This window comes from Pelobates fuscus, chromosome 2, assembly GCF_036172605.1.
Source record: "Pelobates fuscus isolate aPelFus1 chromosome 2, aPelFus1.pri, whole genome shotgun sequence".
Taxonomy (NCBI): Eukaryota; Metazoa; Chordata; class Amphibia; order Anura; family Pelobatidae; genus Pelobates; species Pelobates fuscus.
Genome location: NC_086318.1, coordinates 136,996,827 through 137,017,820, shown reverse-complemented (window position 1 = coordinate 137,017,820; position 20,994 = coordinate 136,996,827). Strand labels below are relative to the sequence as shown.

At 41.1% G+C, this 20,994-nt stretch overlaps 1 protein-coding gene across 18 annotated transcripts in view; it reads left to right on the top strand.

Moving 5' to 3' along the window:
• DLG1 (discs large MAGUK scaffold protein 1) overlaps positions 1-20,994 on the top strand; it is a 231,411-nt gene that overhangs the window by 147,677 nt on the left and 62,740 nt on the right. For all 18 annotated transcript variants that reach the window (XM_063442744.1, XM_063442739.1, XM_063442748.1 and 15 more), the window contains 4 exons: positions 2,156-2,292; positions 13,012-13,156; positions 19,647-19,767; positions 20,342-20,498. In XM_063442744.1, coding sequence (XP_063298814.1) covers positions 2,156-2,292; positions 13,012-13,156; positions 19,647-19,767; positions 20,342-20,498 — 560 coding nt within the window. The remainder of the gene's footprint in view (positions 1-2,155; positions 2,293-13,011; positions 13,157-19,646; positions 19,768-20,341; positions 20,499-20,994) is intronic.

Here is a 20,994-nt window from a genome sequence, read left to right as displayed (position 1 = left end):
CATACTTCTTATTTTTACATTGTAAAGAAAGTTTGACACAGATCCATTTTAATAGGCTGCTTGGGTATTTTTCATTAACTTTAGGTATAACCATTTATATGTTATACATGTTTGCTCTCCAATGTGACCTACAGGTGATACTCGAAAAATTAGAATATCATGCAAAAGTTCATTTCTTTCAGTAATGCAACGTTAAAGAGGAAACTCATATATGAGATAGACGCATTACATGCAAAGCAAGATAGTTCAAGCCATGATTTGTCATAGGTGCAATGATTATGGTTTACAGCTCATGAAAACCCCAAATTCACAATCTTGTGAAATTAGAATATTGTGAAAAGGTGCAATATTCTAGGCTCACAGTATCCCACTCTAATCCACTAAGTAAGCCATGACACCTGCAAAGGGTTTCTGAGCTTTTAAATGGTCTCTCAGTCTGGTTCAGTAGGAATCACAATCATGGGGAAGACTGCTGACCTGACAGTTGTGCAGAAAACCATCATTGACACTCTCCATAAGGAGGGAAAGCCTCAAAAGGTAATTGCGAAGGAAGTTGGATGTTCCCAAAGTGCTGTATCAAAGCACATTAATAGAAAGTTATGTGGAAGGGAAAAGTGTGGAAGAAAAAGGTGCACAAGCAGCAGGGATGACCGCAGCCTGGAAAGGATTGTCAAGAAAAGGCCATTCAAAAGTGTTGGGGACTTTCACAAGGAGTGGACTGAGGCTGGAGTCAGTGCATCAAGAGCCACCACACATAGACAGATCCTGGACATGGACTTCAGATGTCGTATTCCTCTTGTCAAGCCGCTCCTGAACAACAAACAACGTCAGAAGCGTCTTACCTGGGCTAAAGAAAAACAGACCTGGTTGGTCTGTTGCTCAGTGGTCCAAAGTCCTCTTTTCTGATGAGAGCAACTTTTGAATCTCATTTGGAAACCAAGGACCCAGAGTCTGGAGGAAGAATGGAGAGGCACACACTGCAAGATGTTTGAAGTCCAGTGTGATGTTTCCACAGTCTGTGTTGATTTGGGGAGCCATGTCATCTGCTGGTGTTGATCCACTGTGCTTCATTAAGTCCAGCGTCAACGCAGCCGTCTACCAGGAGATTTTGGAGCACTTCATGCTTCCTTCCGCAGAAGAGCTTTATGGGGATGCTGACTTAATTTTCCAGCAGGACTTGGCACCTGCCCACACTGCCAATAGCACCAAAGCCTGGTTCAATGACCGTGGGATTAAAGTGCTTGATTGGCCAGGAAACTTGCCTGGCCTGAACCCCATAGAGAATCTATGGGGCATTGCCAAGAAAAAGATGAGACATGAGACCGAATAATGCAGAAGAGCTGAAGGCCGCTATTGAAGCATCCTGGTCTTCCATAACACCTCAGCAGTGCCACAGGTTGATAGCTTCCATGCCACGCCGCATTGAGGCAGTAATTGCTGCAAAAGGGGCCCAAACCAAGTACTGAGTCCACATGCATGCTTATACTTTTCAGAGGTCCAATATTGTTCTATGTACACTCCTTGTTTTATTGATTGCATGTAATATTCTAATTTACTGAGATTGTGGATTTGGGGTTTTCATGAGCTGTAAGCTATAATCATCGCACTTATGACAAATCACGGCTTGAACTATCTTGCTTTGCATGTAATGCGTCTATCTCACATATTGGTTTCCCCTTTTACTTTGCATTACTGAAAGAAATGAACTTTTGCACGATGTTCTAATTTTTCGAGTATCACCTGTAAGTGGTTCCTTTTTTTATTTTTATTTATTTATTTATTTTTTTAAATATTTGTTTCTTTCTTTGCTTTTCTATAGTGAAGTGTTGTCATTCAACATCAGGGATGCCAACGGAAAGCCTCTAACTACTAAATTACAATGATGTCATGACTTACCTTTGGCATTCCATGATTTCTACACAAGCATCCTGGGATGTGTAACCCAGAACAGTTGTAGTGCCAAAGGTTTCTCAATGCTGGTATAGTGTTTCCTTGTGCTACTCCTTAAAAGAAAGATTAATTCCCACTGCACCACAGGCGCATAAGTTTAAATATGTGTTACAATCTGTTCATATTTTCATATATTTACTACACTACATGGGCATAGAGCTTAACATTTGGTTAATTTTATATTTCAATTTTTTTCTTAATACAGGTCTTGGTTTTAGTATTGCTGGTGGTGTGGGGAATCAGCATATTCCTGGAGACAATAGTATTTATGTTACTAAAATCATAGAGGGTGGGGCAGCTCACAAAGATGGTAAACTGCAAATTGGAGACAAGCTTCTAGCAGTAAGTAATATTTTTTTATTTATTTTTTGCATGTACCTGGTTTTAAATGTTAAAATGTTAGCATCTAGTACAGTGATGGCGAACCTATGGCACATGTGCCACAGGTGGCATGCCGGGCCCTCTCTGTGGGCACGCGGCCATAGGTTCGCCATCATTGCAGAGTAGGCACCTGCCTGCCCGAAACGGCAGGCGCCTACTCTGCATCCGTGTCGGGAGGCAGGGGGAGGGATCTGTGAAGCAGCTCCCCTGTCCTCCCGCGCGATGCTGTGTGGAGCGTTGCCGAGCGTTACCATGGCAACTCTCCACACAGCATCGCACGGGAGGACAGGGGAGCTGCTTCACAGATCCCTCCCCCTGCAGTGCTTACCACCACCGGACCACCAGGGATGGCTGTGTGTCCCCCCCCTACATCATTAAAGGTAAGAAGGAGGGGAGGGGAGGGGGGGGGGGGGGGATACTGACACACAGCACCCCTACCCCCCCAGAAGTACCCCTACGCCCCACAACAGTACCCCTACGCCCCACAACAGTACCACTACGCCCCACAACAGTACCCCTACGCCCCACAACATTACCCCTACCCCCCACAACATTACCCCTACCCCCCACAACATTACCCCTACCCCCCACAACATTACCCCTACCCCCCACAACAGTACCCCTACCCCCCACAACAGTACCCCTACCCCCCCAGCAGTACCCCTACCCCCCCAGCAGTACCCCTACCCCCCCAGCAGTACCCCTACCCCCCCACAAGTACCCCTATCTCCCAGCATCCCTACCCCCCCACAAGTACCCCTATCTCCCAGCATCCCTACCCCCCCACAAGTACCCCTATCTCCCAGCATCCCTACCCCCCCACAGCAGCACCCCTACCCCCCCACAGCAGTACCCCTACCCCCCCACAGCAGTACCCCTCCCCCAGCACCCCTATCCCCCCCCCAGCAGTACCCCTACCCCCCCCCCCCAGTTTTTTTCACATTAAGTGTAAGCAGTAATGCAGAAGTAAAGCTGGTACAGCAACTTTGTCAGCAGTTTGTTACGTATAATTATACATTAAGTATACAATTATACATAAAGTATAAATCTAAATATTTCTACTTTAAAAGCTTAAAACCAACATGAAAGCTTTGCTTATTAATCAACGGGAATAGGAAATTCTACATACTGGTCTGATATATACCCAGTAGGACCATAATCTACTTGTTTATCTGTTTGTCACTGCCTCCAATCAGCCTCTATGGTTGAATTCATCAGGATTAATGATCTCAGATCATCTAAAGCATGGTATTGGCGGATATTGTCAAGCAGGCGGGACCAAGCGATGACCTGACCAACCCACACCTCCTCATAGATATGCATTGAATCAATACATCTCTATAGGGAAAGTTTAGTGTCTCCATGCAAAGTGTGGAAACGCTGAAAGTCAGTGCTTTACACTGTGTAGAACTTCCCCAGGAAGCTCCTACAGTAATCATTGGAGGTGACCCAAGACTTTAATGTAAACACTGCCTTGGCCATTTATGACCAGAGGAGAAGCAAAGTGTGCTCTGTTTCCTGTGGTCAGAGAAATTTCCCCACAATTCTTTCCTTTCCTCCATGATCTCGTGATGCTTCCTGTCAGTAATTCCGATCCGATTCGTGCCGTGGCTGCATCTTGCAGCTGCTTAGTAGATAACTCCCTAATTCCCATGGTATTAGGGAGCTATCTACCAAAAGGCTGAAAGACCTAAATTGCTAAATTTACTAATACACAGTATTAGTAAATTCCGAGCCCCCTACCCATGCCGCGCGAGTAGGGGCTATTAAACTGAAGGGGAGACTTAGCGTCCATGAGCGGCGGGTGCCGGGCCTAAATGTAAATCAGTCTCTTAATTTACCTGTCAGAGCACTCTGGTTGGCTTGGACTCAACCAATCAGAGTGCTCGAAGTCAAATTGCAGGGCATGGGAAGGCTTTGTAAGCCTTTTCCCGCCCTGTGGAGCTCAGTCTGCGCGGTGCCCTGGGTGAAGATAGATATTTTTTTTGGCTTCAGGTTTTTTATTTTTTTATTTTAAAAGGACCATTATTGTCACCCAGACAACTTCCACTCAATGAAGTGGTCTGGGTGCCAGGTCCCCCAGGTTTTAACCCTGCAGCTGTAAGCATAGCAATTTCAGAGAAACTGCTATGTTTACATTGCAAGGTTAATCCAGCCTCTCACTAGAGGAGTTTTTGCGATGCTCAATGCGAAAATCGCATTGAGTAATGCTTTCCTATGGGCGGTTTGAATGCACACGCGGCTCTGGCCGCGCATTCGGCTCCACTCGGGAGCTGACGTCCGAGGGGGAGGAGAGGTCACCAGTGCGCTGGATTAAGGTAAGTGGCTGAAGGGGTTTTAACCCTTTCAGCCCAGCGGGAGGGGGTCCTTGAGGGTGGGGGGATCCTAAGGACTATATGGTGCCAGGAAAACGAGTTTGTTTTCCTGGCACTATGGTTGTCCTTTAACAGTTGCAACGGGTATTATGGATTTTTATATGGCCTTTTGGTGGGCTGAAAAAGTCATGAAATGGAAAGTTATTTTTTATTTACAGGTATTTTGTTTTCTTGTTCCTCCTCACTATTTTTAGGGCGAGGGGGGTGACTAGGGGCTTGGGGACCCCTATCACCGGAGGGGGTGGAGTTTACATTTAGCCTCTAATCATCGCCCATTCACACGGCTTGGGAGGGGGGACACTTAGGGGGCTTTTTTTTTTTTTTTTTTAAGTGAGCAACCACTGGCTGGTCACTGTTTAGTAGACATGCCCCTACACGTGGCATTTGGGAGATTTTAATCTCCCTTTTGCTATTATGGGGTGTCAAATTGGCCCCCATAGAGTTATAGAGGATATGAGGGGGGCATAGAAAGTGGCGGGGAGCACTGCTCCCTGCCGCTTCTTCTTTTTACATATTACAAGGAGGGAGCTGCGTGCTAGTAGCTCCCTCCTTGTAATCGAACGAACAAAGAGGTCTTCATTTATTCGTTTGAAATTTCTTTGCATTTATTCGTCTTTCTGACGAATGAATAGATGAAATTCCCGTAGTGGAGTCGGGAGGGGGTTAATAAAACAAAACTGGATTTGACCATGACAGTGCCACTTTAAAGGAGCACTATAGGGTCAGGAACACAAACATGTATTCCTCCTGACACTATAGCAGGGATAGGCAACCTTCAGCACTCCAGATGTTGTGGACTACATCCCCCATAATGCTCTTACACCCATAATGCTGACAAAGCATCATGGAAGGTGAAGTCCAAAACATCTGGAGTGCTGAAGGTTGCCTGTGCCTGCCCTATAGTGTTAAAATCACTATTTAGCCCCCTTTGCCTCCCTAAAGATAGCAAAATATTACTTGTATTCAAGTGTGAAGCTGCTGCCTCTGCCTGTGAACTTCCTCTGACATCATCAGAAGTGGTGGCCTCATCCAATCACAATGCTTCCCCATAGGATTGGTTGAGACTGACAAAGAGGCAGATCAGGAGCAGAGCCAGCATGATTAAAACACAGCCCTGGCCAATCAGCATCTCCTCATAGAGATGAATTGAATCAATGAATCTCTATGAGGAAAGTTCAGTGTCTGCATGCAGAGGGAGGAGACACTTAATGTTTGGATGCATTTTAGGCAGCCATGGCCCAGGAAGGATCTCTAACAGCCATCTGAGGAGTGGCCAGTGAAGTTATCACTAGGCTGTAATGTAAACACTGCATTTTCTCTGAAAAGACAGTGTTTACAGCAAAAAGCCTGAATGTATTGATTCTACTTACCAGAACAAATTCAATAAGCTGTAGTTGTTCTGGTGACTATAGTGTCCCCTTAGTACATATAAACATAAACTTTGTACAAACTGGGGGGGGGCGGAGCCAGCGCCTGTACGAGCCGGACGCACATTGGGACTGCTCCGTGCATCGCAGCCGAGAAATAGGAAAATTACAGCCCCAGACGCTGCAATACCACCCCTAAAGCACAGAATCAGTTGCTAAAGCCATGGGGAAAAAACCCAAGAAGCATCGAGCGGACCCGGGCTCGGGCACCCGCGATATCGGTGATTTCCTCCGCACAACTCCTAAGGCTGACACAGCCAAGATGGCGCCGGCTGAGGCCTATACGCCAACGTCATCGGACGATGACAGCGCTGCTGCCGACTTTCTACCTCCATCCCGACCACGGGCAGGACCACGAACAGCCACCGAGCTAGCAGAGTCTGCCCCCTCGACCAAAGCAGACATCAGGGCACTAATGGCAGAGATCAAAACAATGTTTAATGCTGATATGGCCCCGATCAGAGAAGCGGTCACAAAACTGACTGACAAGGTACAAGCGCTGGAGGAGGGAATGGAGGGCACTAAACTGGCTCAATCAGCCACTGATGCAGCGATAGCCGCGCTCCAGAAACAATGCGCAGACCAACAAGCGCAAATAGCCACCATGGAGGACAGAGCCAGAGCCCGCAACATAAGAATCCGGGGAAGTTCAAGAGTCGATTGCAGGGGCAGAACTCCCCCACTATTGTCGGAGACTGTTCGCCTCACTACTCATGCCCAAACAGGCGAAGCAGGTGGTGGTGGACTCTTGCTTCCGCCTCAATAAGGCTTCCAGCGCCGCTCCAGAAGCGCCCAGAGACATCCTGCTGAAGCTGACCCGAGACTCCGACCGTGGAGCGATCATGGGGGCAGTAAGAGGCTCTCCCACAGTATCGTTTGAAGGGGCACAACTGATTTTCTTCCGAGACTTTTCAAGGCACACACTTACCTGGAGGAGGTCCCTCAAACAGGTCACCCAGGCACTACAGGAACACTCCATCCCCTACAGATGGGGCCCACGCCGAATTATGGCGGATAAAGCCGGCAAGATACACGCAATGTCTTGCCTTTCAGAAGCACCCACTTTCCTCCAACGCCTAGGCATCCCAGCGGAGAAAGCACCACAAGCAGAGCGACCATCATGGGCAGTAGCTGGAATCACTCCCTTTGTTCCTGGAAAGGGGAGACATGGGAGGGATACCTCCCCCACCTGAGTGCGGGACTTTAAGACACCCATATTTGACTGTTCACACTGTTGGTGGACCGTAAGACTGCCTACGGCCTATAATGCAGATATGTTTTTTTTATTGTTTGGTGTTTTTTTCTAATTTTTTCCTCTTTTCCCTATACCCCCCCCCCCCCCCCCCCCCCAAAGATCTAAACTGGCTCCGTAAGCTGACGGACTAGCCCTACAACACGACACACTCCCCCCCTCCACAATGAGCAAAGGCCCGTTGTCCCTAACGCCTTCACTAAGCACACCAGGCTCGCACGGGCCACACCTCAGGCCTTCCACTCTAGCAAATGTACGCCAAGCGCAAAGCCATTGCAAATGAAGGCTAGCAGGCTAAATGTTTACCTCCCTGAAGGCCTCAGTAAAGCTGATTTCTCACAACCATACCATGACCAGATATAAGAGGCATTACAAGACCGAAGGCCTGACCCCTCTATAACCATAAATTGCCATAACGCATCCTATCCATGATAGAGAAACCTAGTTATTAAAACCTAAAAATGAGTGGACCACAGTAATGAGACCTGTTAACTCTCAATTGTACTATGTTTGATTGTAATTTTCTTTTTTCTTGACGTGTTTCATGTGCCATGTTACCACTACGTGATCACTCGCATAAAATAAAGAATTAAAAAAAAAAAAAAAACTTTGTACAAACTGAACCCAAATTACAAAATCACTCTTTCAAGGATATTTCAACACTCATGACCGTTACCTGCAACAAAATATGTACAATGCCTTTGTTGGGATATATTTAAACTTTTTCAAAGGCAAAAAATAATATAATTTAATATAATAATATATAATAATAAAATAAAAAATTATATAATATTTTTTTTTTTTTTAGCCTTTTCTCTGAATGCATTGGGAAATTAAGCTTTAGTGCAAGAAGAATGTAAATTGCTGAATAATTTATTGAGAAATTAAGTTTTTATAGCTTCAAAATTGTCATCACCTGTGGCAGTAGCCTTAATATTGAGGTTCCTGATGATTCCTTGGATAAATATTTTACCTGAAACTATCACACGAAAGACCTCTTCACTATGCAATAAGTGATAATATTACAAAAGAGTGAAGTTATAAAAGCAATGCCAATCATGTATAATTGTGTAAAAAAAATAAATATATATATATATATATATATATATATATATATATATATATATATATATAAATAAAACCAAGAGGGCTGCACTCATCTGAACATGCTTACATTATAGGGTGCTGCTGGGGCTAAAGTATACAAAATACAGAATCCAGCACACTCACTTATTCATTAAACAATGATTTCAAATCTTAGAGATTGTAGTAGTTTTATTTAAAAACACTTCACCTAGGCAAAAAATAATGGGGTTTTAATTACATTATATGATCATATAATAAGTCTGCAACAACGTCAATGTACCCCATTCTTGGCAGGTCCTACTCTAGCAGCCTAATGCTTGCTCTTATGAGAATAATCCACTTACTTGGGAAATACTTCCTTACTGGGACTCTCTGCAGGTCAAGGCTGAATAGGGTCCTGGAATGAGGCACCTGTGACAGGGAGGGGTGCAAAACCAAGGAGTTGGCCTGGACTCCCAAATATATAAAAGAAACCAAGAGGGCTGCACTCACCTGAACATGCTTGCATTATAGGGTGCTGCTAGGGCCAAAATATACAAAATACATTTGTATTTAATACAAAAAATTAAATATATTATTTTTTATTTATTTTAATGATTGGTACTGCATATGCAGTGTTTTACGTTTTTTTTTTTTTTTTTTTTATCCCTTTAGACCAGCTTTAATTTATGTTAAAGTGCATTGTGATTAAAGGATTGCAATGTTATCCGCCGTTGATGGACAGATATCTTGATTATAGCATTTAAGACTTTGTAATCCTGTTACAATATTACAGTCAGAACGCAATGCATACATCTAAAGTGCCTGGTTTAGAACTTTTTATAGTATGATTTTTCACAGATAAATTAAAGAGTATATTGTATGATAGATGAAATCTTTGAACTTGCATCTTTTGAAGTACACCACTTTTATCATTGATAGATAATTTGTTGTGCAAGGGTGTACAAAATTAATCCTTCAAGCAATTATTGGACTGAAATGCTCTCTAATTCTCTGGACTTCATAACCGGCATGTCTGCTAGACCTGCCTAATATGTTTTTTATATTGTGGCAACTACCTAAACAATTGTGTGCATTCTTTATTTCAACATTTTCATTCATTGGTTTTACTATAGCTAGTCATGATACATCCTTAATGCAAGTCCACCAGGTGCAGAACTCTTATGCCAACATGCAGAGTGGAGAGGCTATGGTGAGACCAGAGTGACATTGGACAGAAGGGAAATAAAACTGCAATATTTCATGGTTTCCCTGGGTGACAATCCAATGCACTAGCTCAGTCATTATGATGTGAATACATTAAACCAAATATAAGGTCATTAGGAGCACTGCCACTAGAGACCTTTTTTTTGGCAAGTGCAAATGGCATTGGTGTACATTGTCTGAAGAAAAAGACCAGGCCTTTGCACTATAGAGCACACTACAATAATATATAGCAGCCTTTTGGAAACTCACTTTAAGTTATGGGAATTTTATCTGGGATGTGAATCCTCCAGAACCGTGCTAATCTGTGGATTAAATAAACACTCTACCAGGATGTGTTTATCTCCTAAAAGCTGTTACAATTATTCGTAATTCAAGGCAAGGTGAAGAGAAAAACACAGTATTAAAAAAAATCTATAAAACTCACTGGGTCATGTCTCTTGTAGATCTGTTATTCTTTTAAGGAATTTGTCTGTTTTAACACAATATTTTAGAAATACAAGTAGTCTTAGCCTCTTTTATGGTATTGCCACAAGGACACAGAGTATTGTTTAGTCTGTAAAAGCAAGCAAGAAAGACTCCTTAATTAACACAACACAGCATTTATTGACTACACAGTGAATTGAAAACTGAATTTTAAAACTTAAAGGGACACTCCAGGCACCCAGACCACTTCTGCCCATTGGAGTTGTCTGGGTGCCAACTCCCCTCATCCTTTACCCCGCAAATGTAATTATTGCAGTTTTTATAAACTGCAATAATTACCTTGCAGGGTTACGTCCTCCTCTAGTGGCTGTCTATCAGACAGCCACTAGAGGGACTTCCAGGTTCTTAAACTACTTTTTGGTAGCTTAAACGATGCTGGACATCCTCACACTCTGCATGAGGACCTCCAGCGTCGCCGGGAATCCCCAAAGGAAAGCACTGAATAATGCTTTCCTATGGGGGAGGTCTAATGCACGTGCGTGACCATTGCCACGCATGTGCATTAGGTCTCCCCCCGCTGGTGGATGTCAGCGGGGGCGGAGCCTGACCCAGAGCTGAATTCAGGTAAGTGTCTGAAGTGGTTTTAACCCCTTAAGCAACATGGGATGGGGGGCAGGAGGGGGGAGGTGGGTACTGTAGGATTCTCTAGTGCCAGGAAAACAAGTTTGTTTTCATGGCACTGGAGAGTCCCTTTAACCCCCTTAAGGACACATGACGTGTGTGACATGTAATGATTCCCTTTTATTCCAGAAGTTTGGTCCTTAAGGGGTTGAAAGGATACTATAGGCATCAAAACAACTTTCGCTTAATGAAACTGTTTTGGTGTATAGATCATGCCTTTGCAGTCTCACTGCTCAATTCTATGCAATTTAGGAGTTACGGTAATCACTTTTGTTTCTGTCCATGAAACCCTAGTCACAGCTTCCCTGGCTGAGACTCACCCAGCCTCCATGAATAAAATTGTTTCAGTCAGATGTTAACTTGCTTTATGAGTTTTTATCTCCTGCTTTGTAAATTGAACTTTAATCACACACAGGAGACTCATGCAGGGTCTAGGAGGCTACTAACAGTGAAAGATTTGAAATTCTAAATTAAACAGAATGTGCAGTAAAGGGAGTTTACACATTAGATATCTCTTTACAGGAAGTGTTAAGGAAGTATGTGCAAGTCACCTACAGGGAGTTGTGACTAGGGCTGCATAAACAAAGTGATTTAACTCGTAAATGGCAGATAATTGCGCAATGAAGCTGCAGGGGCACAAAAACTGCTTCAATAAACGTAATTTGTTTGGTGCCTCTAGTGTCTCTTTAATGGAACATTCTGAGCACTGGTTCAACTTTAATGCATTTAAAAGATTTTGGCCTCGATACTATGCATTATTTTTCTTGCATGCTTCCATTAAAAAAAAAAAAAAAAGGTTTTGCAGAATGCTGCACGATAAGCCTGCTTCTTTAGCCATGCACTCTCACTATAAAAAAATACGTCCTTGTCAAAGGAATGCAAACAGCTCAGCCACTGACAGCATCGAGCAATCTGAACTACAAAGCAACCTTCGTTATGAGTGGACACCAAGTGAGACACATAGTGAGGATATCACAATCTGTTTATAGTTTCTCTGTCTGCTGCCAGGTTTTGAATTAAAAAGCAGCTCACTTAGTGCTGTTCGGGATGAGACTGTGTGCATACCTTTGATAAGAAAGCCTTTCTGCATGAGGGGTCTCTGCTAAAAAGGCAGACTTATGGTGCAGCATTCTGAAAAACATGCAATAAAAAAATACAGCTTTTTAACAAGTCCAAAAATTAGCAAATATATTAAAGGAACACTATTCTGTAAGGAATACAAAACTTTTCCTGACATTATAGTGTCCATCTGCCTATGTCATGGCACTTATCTAATTCCAGTGCCCAGGTTGCTTGGAGCTGGAACAGTCTCTTCCTGCATCGTCATGACGATAGGAAAACCTAATGCACATTCTGTACATTTACCATTTTGAAAAAATAAACGATTTCTAAAGGTAAATGCACAAAATATACATGCCACATGTAGTGGGTGCAGTGTGTTTAGACAGGGGAGCTGCGTGTGTAGTGGATGCAGTGTGTGTTTGTGTAGTGTGGATATAATGAATGCAGGGTGTGTTTGTGTAGTGTGGATATAATGAATGCAGGGTGTGTTTGTGTAGTGTGGATATAATGAATGCAGGGTGTGTTTGTGTAGTGTGGATATAATGAATGCAGGGTGTGTTTGTGTATTGTGTATAGTGAATGCAGGGTGTGTTTGTGTAGTGTGTATAGTGAATGCAGGGTGTGTTTGTGTAGTGTGTGTAGGAGGGGAGGGGGCGACAGCAAGCTGTTAATTACTTCACAGCAGCTCCCTTCATCTGTGAAAATCTTGCGGCCCTTAATGCTGCGCGGAGCGTTGCCATGGTAACCCATGGCAATGCTCTGCAGCCGCGGGACTCAAGATTTGACAAGAGAGCTGCTGGGAGGTAAGTAACAGCTTGCTGTCGGCGCCCCAAGGACCACCGGGCTTATAATGAGCCCGGCAATCCTGGGAGGTATTATCGGCAATATCGGTATCTCTATTGGCCGATGCCGAGAATACCGAATATCGGACGATAATCGGTCGATCCCTACTTTAAAGTTGTATTGGTGTCCCTTTAAGTTGAAATAGTTGATTTTGAAAAAGTATCCAATTCTGCTGTAGTTACAACTTAGCTATTTTAGCCTGAATTCACTTTTAGTAAATAAACACTGCTGCTTAGAAGACATGCTTTAAAATAAATGGGCGAAGAATAATTCTTGTGAATGGTCAGATATTTTTCATAGCTTAACGATGTGTATTTCTTTTTAGGTGAACACTGTATGTTTGGAAGAAGTCAGCCACGAAGAAGCTGTGACCGCTTTGAAAAATACATCTGATTTTGTTTATCTTAAAGTAGCGAAACCTACCACTATGTTTATGAATGACAATTATGCACCTCCAGATATCACGCATTGTAAGTTTACATTATTTCTATGAGCCTTTCAAAACATATAGTGCAAACATGCCAGCTTCCCGCACGCAAATAGTCTGTCACATGCATGGCAGAATGACAGACTGTTGATCATTGCTCCCAATCATATCCATTGGTAGCAATGTTGATCATGGCTACCAATCATATACTCCAAGCATTGCTGAGCTGAAGTACTCACATATGGGCTTAAAGGAACACTATAGGGTCAGGAACACAAAATTGTATTTCTGACCATATAGTGTTAAAAACGCTCTTGCTTTAAACTTCAATTATGAATTTTCACTGTAGTAAATGACATTGTATGTCAGAGTGCACCACTATGTGACTTGATGGGTCTGATAGTGTGAAAAATGAATTTACATCTTTGAATGTTTTTGGTTTTTTCATTTAATTTGTTTTTATTGAAAATGTTAAAGTATACTGCCCATGCAAAAGTGATGTAGAAGCTATAGATCTTAATATTGTTAGCAAAACTATAGTTTAGGTGAAAATGCTGCCATTTTCTTGAACTTGTACATTTATGTAAGGTGATGAGGTATAAACAGTGTTGAAAATATCAGATTGAGTGTTATGAGGTATTACAATTTGCTAGAAGTATTTCTTTGGTCAATTTGAATTGTGTAATTGCATCACATATATATTGCTTTAACCATGGGTCCTGCATGAACTATAGGTATATATTCCCTCTTAACAATTGACCTTTAGGGGGAGATCATTCACAGTGGTTTGCATATTTGTTTTGGTCACTTTTATATAGATAAGTCCAAGGTTTTGATATATACCCCATGTAGCTTTGAATGTTAACTCTGCGTGTTGTACAGCAGTCTCTGGTGGATGGACTCTGTTGTAGCTTTATCAACATCCTTCTGTAGATATATTAGCCATATATCCACACAGTGTTAGGCTCATAGTTTCAGTTAATGTGGGGTAGCTTTTTCCATGCAAGTATGGCTCAATTTTAATGGAGTAGATTCCCCGATAATGCTTTAATAGTATGGTGGTATTTTTGTATTTTTTATTTTTTTTGTGCCTCTATGCTATGCAGTAGTTTAAGTGTAAAGGGAGGAGCAAATAGATAAAATTCTAATTGCTGGTCCCATTTTCAGGTTCGCCATAGCAACTTATTGCTGCTCTTTCAAACCCTGCATTTATCTATGGTTGACCAGAAGACCAAAATGATTTGGTACTTTCACCATTAAGAATTGATTTTCCAAATGTTTTAATTTTTGCATCGATTTAGTAGTAAGCAACTGACAGAACATGTATTAGTAGTAATAGCTGACTTGCATTAGTGCACATATTTTGAACATTTCTGTCAAATAGTGATTCTGCATATTATCTGAGAATCATTAACCACATTTCAAATTGTTTTAAGTACGTGTGTAGATTATACAAAACAAAAAAAATAAATCCAAAGGTGGTCTAACTAAGAGACAACCATGAGGACAATTACCCAGTCCAATTCCAATAGTAAATGTTAACAGGAAAGAAAATAATAAATAACTTTATTGAGGTATATAATACAATGTATACATAAATACCAATCTAAATAGATAGAGTCAGTTAAAGGACCACTCTAGGCACCCAGACCACTTCAGCTTAATGAAGTGGTCTGGGTGCCAGGTCCAGCTAGGGTTAACTAATTGTTTTATAAACATAGCAGTTTCAGAGAAACTGCTATGTTTATTAATGGGTTAAGCCTTCCCCTATTTCCTCTAGTGGCTGTCTCACTGACAGCCGCTAGAGGCGCTTGCGTGATTCTCACTGTGAAAATCACAGTGAGAGCACGCAAGCGTCCATAGGAAAGCATTATGAATGCTTTCCTATGTGACCGGCTGAATGCGCGCGCAGCTCTTGCCGCGCGTGCGCATTCAGCCGACGGGGAGGAACGGAGGCGGAGAGGAGGAGGAGAGCTCCCCGCCCAGCGCTGGAAAAAGGTAAGTTTTACCCCTTTTCCCCTTTCCAGAGCCTGGCGGGAGGGGGTCCCTGAGGGTGGGGGCACCCTCAGGGCACTCTAGTGCCAGGAAAACGAGTATGCTTTCCTGGCACTAGAGTGGTCCTTTCAGAGGAATAACCCACCATCAAAAATAGAGATAGGTGGCTAAATAATAGCCTACTGTATATAATCCTTCTAAAAAGAAAAGAAAAATAATAATGACTCAATGATGCTTGGGCTAAGGGTATAGAAACACTCATATGGGTGGAGAGGCTAGGTGGAGAGTAGTGGGTAATGGAATGTATGGATCATAATCTCACATTCATATAGCCCCACATATAGTAAACTCCTCCACAAGTAGTCACCCTTAGTGTTCCAACCCTATACTCCTGGGAAACACCTTCAAGGGTGTTCCAATCCAGACTTATCTATAATAGAAAAATACACCAGACTTAAAATAAAATAAAAACTAATGGTAACCAGTCTAAATAGAGAGAGACAGAGAGGAAAGAGGAGAGGCCAGGCACGAAATGGAAGTGGCTAATTAATAGCCTACTAAGAGAGCTACCTTTCTAAAATAGAAAGGAGATTAACTAAATAGTGCTCTGGCTAAGGGTGTACAAGCAATAAGAGAGGAGGGGAGAAATAAAGGAGAGAGGTAAATGCATAAGCATATATAAACGTTTAGGTAAGGTATCAAAAAACCAACCATATAATATAAACCTCTCCCCCCACTTATAGACTCCCAGCAAACAAACACTCTCTATGCTAAACCCTATACTCCTAAAGAAACACCTTCGAGGGTGTTCTAAACTCAGCTCAAACTAACATTAGAAAAGGTTCCAAGAGTTTGAATAAGTGTCAAATCATCTGTGCAGAGTGCTCACTTAAAATAAAATAAAAACTAATGGTAACCAGTCTAAATAGAGAGAGACAGAGAGGAAAGAGGAGAGGCCAGGCACGAAATGGAAGTGGCTAATTAATAGCCTACTAAGAGAGCTACCTTTCTAAAATAGAAAGGAGAGTGTGTAGATTATAATAATGGTAACATTCCATCTTCATTGCTAGAATATACATAATTACAGTATTAAGTAATTGCATGCCTTCAAAAGTACATACCGTTGGTGCCCAACTGTTGATTCTATTTAGTATTTTAGTGTATTTTATTGAGTCCATAGTGGCTAAGAAACTTTTTGGACATTAATTGTGTTTTATTTGTACTTGGACATTTTATTTCCTTTACCGTTTCATTGCATTAACACCCATTTACTGTTTAAAACTTGCCCAAATGTAGCATTTTAAGAGAGAATGATTTTGCTTTACATCAGTGATTATTTTTGTTTTAATAATTTGCTTCAAACTTGGTAGTGTGAGTGCGTGTGTGTTAGATGGTTTTACCAGTAAGCCATTTGGACATATGAGTGACAGTGGTGGCAACAGAATATGAATTGGCATTTCTAAAAATATTTCTCTTGCCTTTGGCCCTCACTCGTAGTAGTGAGTAATTGGAAGTCCCTAGACTGGCTGTCAGTGGCAAATATTTTGGCACCCATCTTTCTCAGCATTTCTGTCAATGATGGAGCAAGACCAGAAATACTGTTATGTCTGCAATAACCACTACCACTTGTTAAGAATTCTCTGACTAGTCGCCTCACTTCACCCTTTCATTCATTATTCCTGCCATCTGGTGCTCACTTATGAGATCTTGCATTCATATGTGTGTGTGCTGTGATTGAAGGCCTGTCTGTGCATTATACAGCAATTATCGGCCACATATGCACTTTATTTGGTACATCCACGATTTGTAACAGGACCGACTCACCAATCAAGACAAGGATTTTAAAACTATGGTGCCACACAGACTTAGGGGGACTACTGGACCTTAATAATGAATCAAAATAACAAAAAGATGTCTGGGTCACTATCCTAATATTTTTGTAATGTGCTTTTATTGTAATCATGTTGTCACTTATTGAATTAAAAAGCAGAAAAATAAAACTCTCTGTTTAGGTGACATTCTCCACCTAGAGTGCAGCACTAATATGGAATTTAAAGTTACCTCTCAATATTTGGGCTTATCATATATGAATGTAAAAAAAAGAGAGAAATAGAAACGCAATTGTGCAAATGTATAATTGTAACCAAATGGAGTGTTAGAACATTGACATTTTAAAGTGCCCCCCCCCCCCTTTTTTTTAAAAAAAAAAAATAAAGAATTATATAAAAAAAGTGCCTTTTTTTGGATACATGCTGTAAATAAAACAGAAATGAAATGCTTTCATAGCAGACAAATGCCTTACTCCAAGGAACGTTACAATTAAAGAAGCCAGGAGTGGCGAAACGCATCAAGGAGGATGGCATTTATCTGCTGTAAAAAAAAAAATTTTTTTCTGTTTTTGTTTCTAGATCAAATAAATTCTCTTTTTATTAATTCTAATTACCTACTGTCATCTTTACTTTGGTTCCATAGGGTGGTGGTACCCTAAAAGTTGACAATAAATCTGCAAAATTGGAGCCATTTATTTATAGGCTCTTGAAAAATGCTCACCTTATGTTAGGATTACCATGTTTAAGGGCACCAAATTAGGAATACATCTGCTAAACAGCTTTCATTTGATATCCTTTGGAGTAATAGTGTCCAAATTTTGTTTTGTAAATGGTTTCACCCATGCACATCTGTAGTGCCAATGTGATTGTACACAATGCAGAATGAATACCCTCTTATGGTTGAAGACAACAAGATAACTTTGTCCCTAATGCAAAAGATCTAGAATGTGGAATTCCTCAGTCTGTGAACTTCGTTAGATACAGCTGCCCAAATGTGCGCCCCCCCCCCCCCCCCAAAAAAAAAAAAAACCAGAATGAGTTAATATCACTAAATCTTTGAAAAGATTATTGGACCATAATGCATGATGGTGGCATAATAATGGTCATGTTCTGGCAAAACCAATGCATAGTTCACTTGCCTCTTGTGCAGCATCCTCCTTAGCACAACTGGACTATATAATTGATTTATTTATAAAATATTTTACCAGGATGGATACATTGAGATTTCTCTCATTTTAAAGTAAATCCTGGGTCTTTGTCCACAAAACATTGCATTGTTACAAAAATACAATATACAAACCACACACACACACACACTTACTTATTATTTTTTTTAATACGTAACCGGTAATAAATGTATTCAACCATGGTGCATTCTGTGCTAAGGTATATTGCTATAGATCTCTTAAAAGTTTTTAGATTGAAAATTTGACTGTGTTCCTGAGGTGCGGTGCTCTGTAGGAAAAAGAGTATCGAGCAACTTTATTTTTGTATTGCGGTATGCTAAATATCGTGGTAGCACTGGATCAGAGGTTATAGGAGGTGGGAATAGCCGGGGAGATCATTCTACTCGGATAAGGTGGGAGCTTCCCAGAAATGCTCTTATGCACAAGGCTGGAAAGATGAAGATGTTATATATGTCATCCTTCCATCTCACTGAGTCAGAACACAACACAACACAACACACAAATACAAGGGGGTAGTCAAATCTGTCTCTGCTGCTGCACTCCCATTAGAAATCAGTGAGTGAAAATAACAGGATAAGGAGATCAACTAATCTGTAAGTTGAGTGTCTGTGTGGGTATGCATGCAGCAATGCATATAGGAAGCAGAAAAGAGGCGTGACTTTTAGCAGAGACCCTGGAGGGGAGATTTTTATGATGTCTAAGGACCGTTGCTTGCAAACAGGGAAAAAAGAATGCTCACTTCATGGTTTCCATGGCAACCAGAAGCTGTGGATTTGACATGCCCTGATTTAGAGTGAGTGGGTGGGAATGACAGGCAGTGAAAAATACTTTTGCTCTTGTCTGGAGGATATTGCATTTCCACATAGGTCCACCTGGCGTTCACTTTTCACAGTCCTGGGCTAATTCATGTATGTGTGTGTTTTACAGCGCATCTGTATAGTAGACAGAATATCCCCAAACTCTGTGTTGCAAGATATAGAAGCACAAAAATGTTTATCTACTAAATTGCAAGAACTATTAATAGTGTTTCATTGTTACGTTTACTTAAAGGGGAGGTAACAAAACTAAAACGTCAAATGCTTACAGCCATGTCCCTGGAGGTGCAAATAAAACTATTTTGCACATTATCTCAAGGAAGATAATGCTTGCTTTAAGACTTAATATCTGCAATTTGAGACTGTTTTAATTCAAGCCTTTATTGATATCATAATTTCATAGAATGCTGCAGGAACCATTTGGTTGTACTTGTAACTACTAAAGATTTTTTTGTAATCTTTCATACACTTTATAAGAAGCAACTTAGCCAAAACTGACATCAGTATTACTTTATTGTGATCATTTTTATTTTATCATTTTGTTTCAAATGTAACTTTGCATTAATTTAAAAATGCATATATTTTCTTTTTAGCTTTCTGTAAAACAGACTTTAAAAAATGGATCATGCTCACCCTCTGTAAACAACATATGAACCTAATCAAGACATAATTGATGCTATGAGTAATAGTTTTTTTTTTTTTTTCAGCATATTCTCAACAATTGGAAAACCATATCAGCCCTGGATATACTACCCACCAGTTGCCCCCTTCTCCTGGACGATATTCTCCTGTCCCTAAAGGAATGCTGGGTGATGATGATTTGACACGGTAAGCATCAGTTCTGTCTGTTTTTTTTTTTTGTTTTTTTTTGTTTGTTTTTTAATATAAAGTCAGCCGTATCAAACTCTTTATATGAAGAACTAAATTTTACATTAAATGTACAAATCAAACGGAAAGAGATTGAATACACTTGTTTTGAGCAGTGTGCCACATGTTTATAGTATACACATTTCCATTAACCATAAATAATAATCCCACCTTGTGGAGAGAGAGAGAGAAAAGTAAGAGTTGTATGTGTTTACCACATGCATTCCCATAAGTCTTCCCTTAACTGAGCTATTTATCTATCATAGTACTCCGTAAAACAATGGGGCTGTCTTATTAAACGGTTTATTCCTTTTTGTCTTGTGTATAAGCTATAAGTGGAAATTTGAATTGCCAGTAATCTTGATTTAGGAACAGGCTAGTCGGCAAAACTTTCTTAATGTATTCAATATATAACCAGGTGAGGAATAAATTTTGTGCTGCACATGAATAAATTTTGCTTACATTTGTTTGAGTGGGGATTTAGTAGTGTTGTTGAATCTTATAATTTTTTTTTATTTTTTTTTTTAAATTGCAGAGAACCAAGAAAAATTATATTATATCGAGGTTCAACTGGGTTAGGCTTCAACATTGTAGGAGGTGAAGATGGGGAAGGAATTTTCATCTCTTTCATCCTTGCAGGGGGACCTGCTGATTTGAGTGGAGAGCTCCGAAAAGGAGACCGCATTATGTCGGTATGTTTTCTCATAGGCTAAATTCAGGATATGGAGGACCAAAGAGCAAACTGATTTAATTTTGAAGGATTAACTGCATAACTACAAACACTGTTGTCAGGCATAATTAGACCACAGGGTCCTGGTGTCTCCATAGCCACTACCTCTTCATCGTTAGCAGTATTAAGATTATCTATACTTTGTGATCACATTAGATAACCTACGGTGATCAGTTACTCTGCCAATGTATGCCTTGTCAAGTCTGGTTGGTACCAGTGGGCAGTTACAGAGTAGGAAATGTAGTGTACTCTGCATCTCTTTTTTTCTGTTTCTCCCAGCCTCCAGCATCAAAACTGGGATCCATTGCTCAGCTGACTGCCCTGTCGGTTTCAATTATGTTAGCTGAGAAGGAGAAATTTCCTCCTCTGTTTATAATTCACACATCATTACTGACAGGACAGGTGGCATCTGAGCACTGACCTATGCTCACTAAGGCACATCTGGAGGCAGCAGGAGG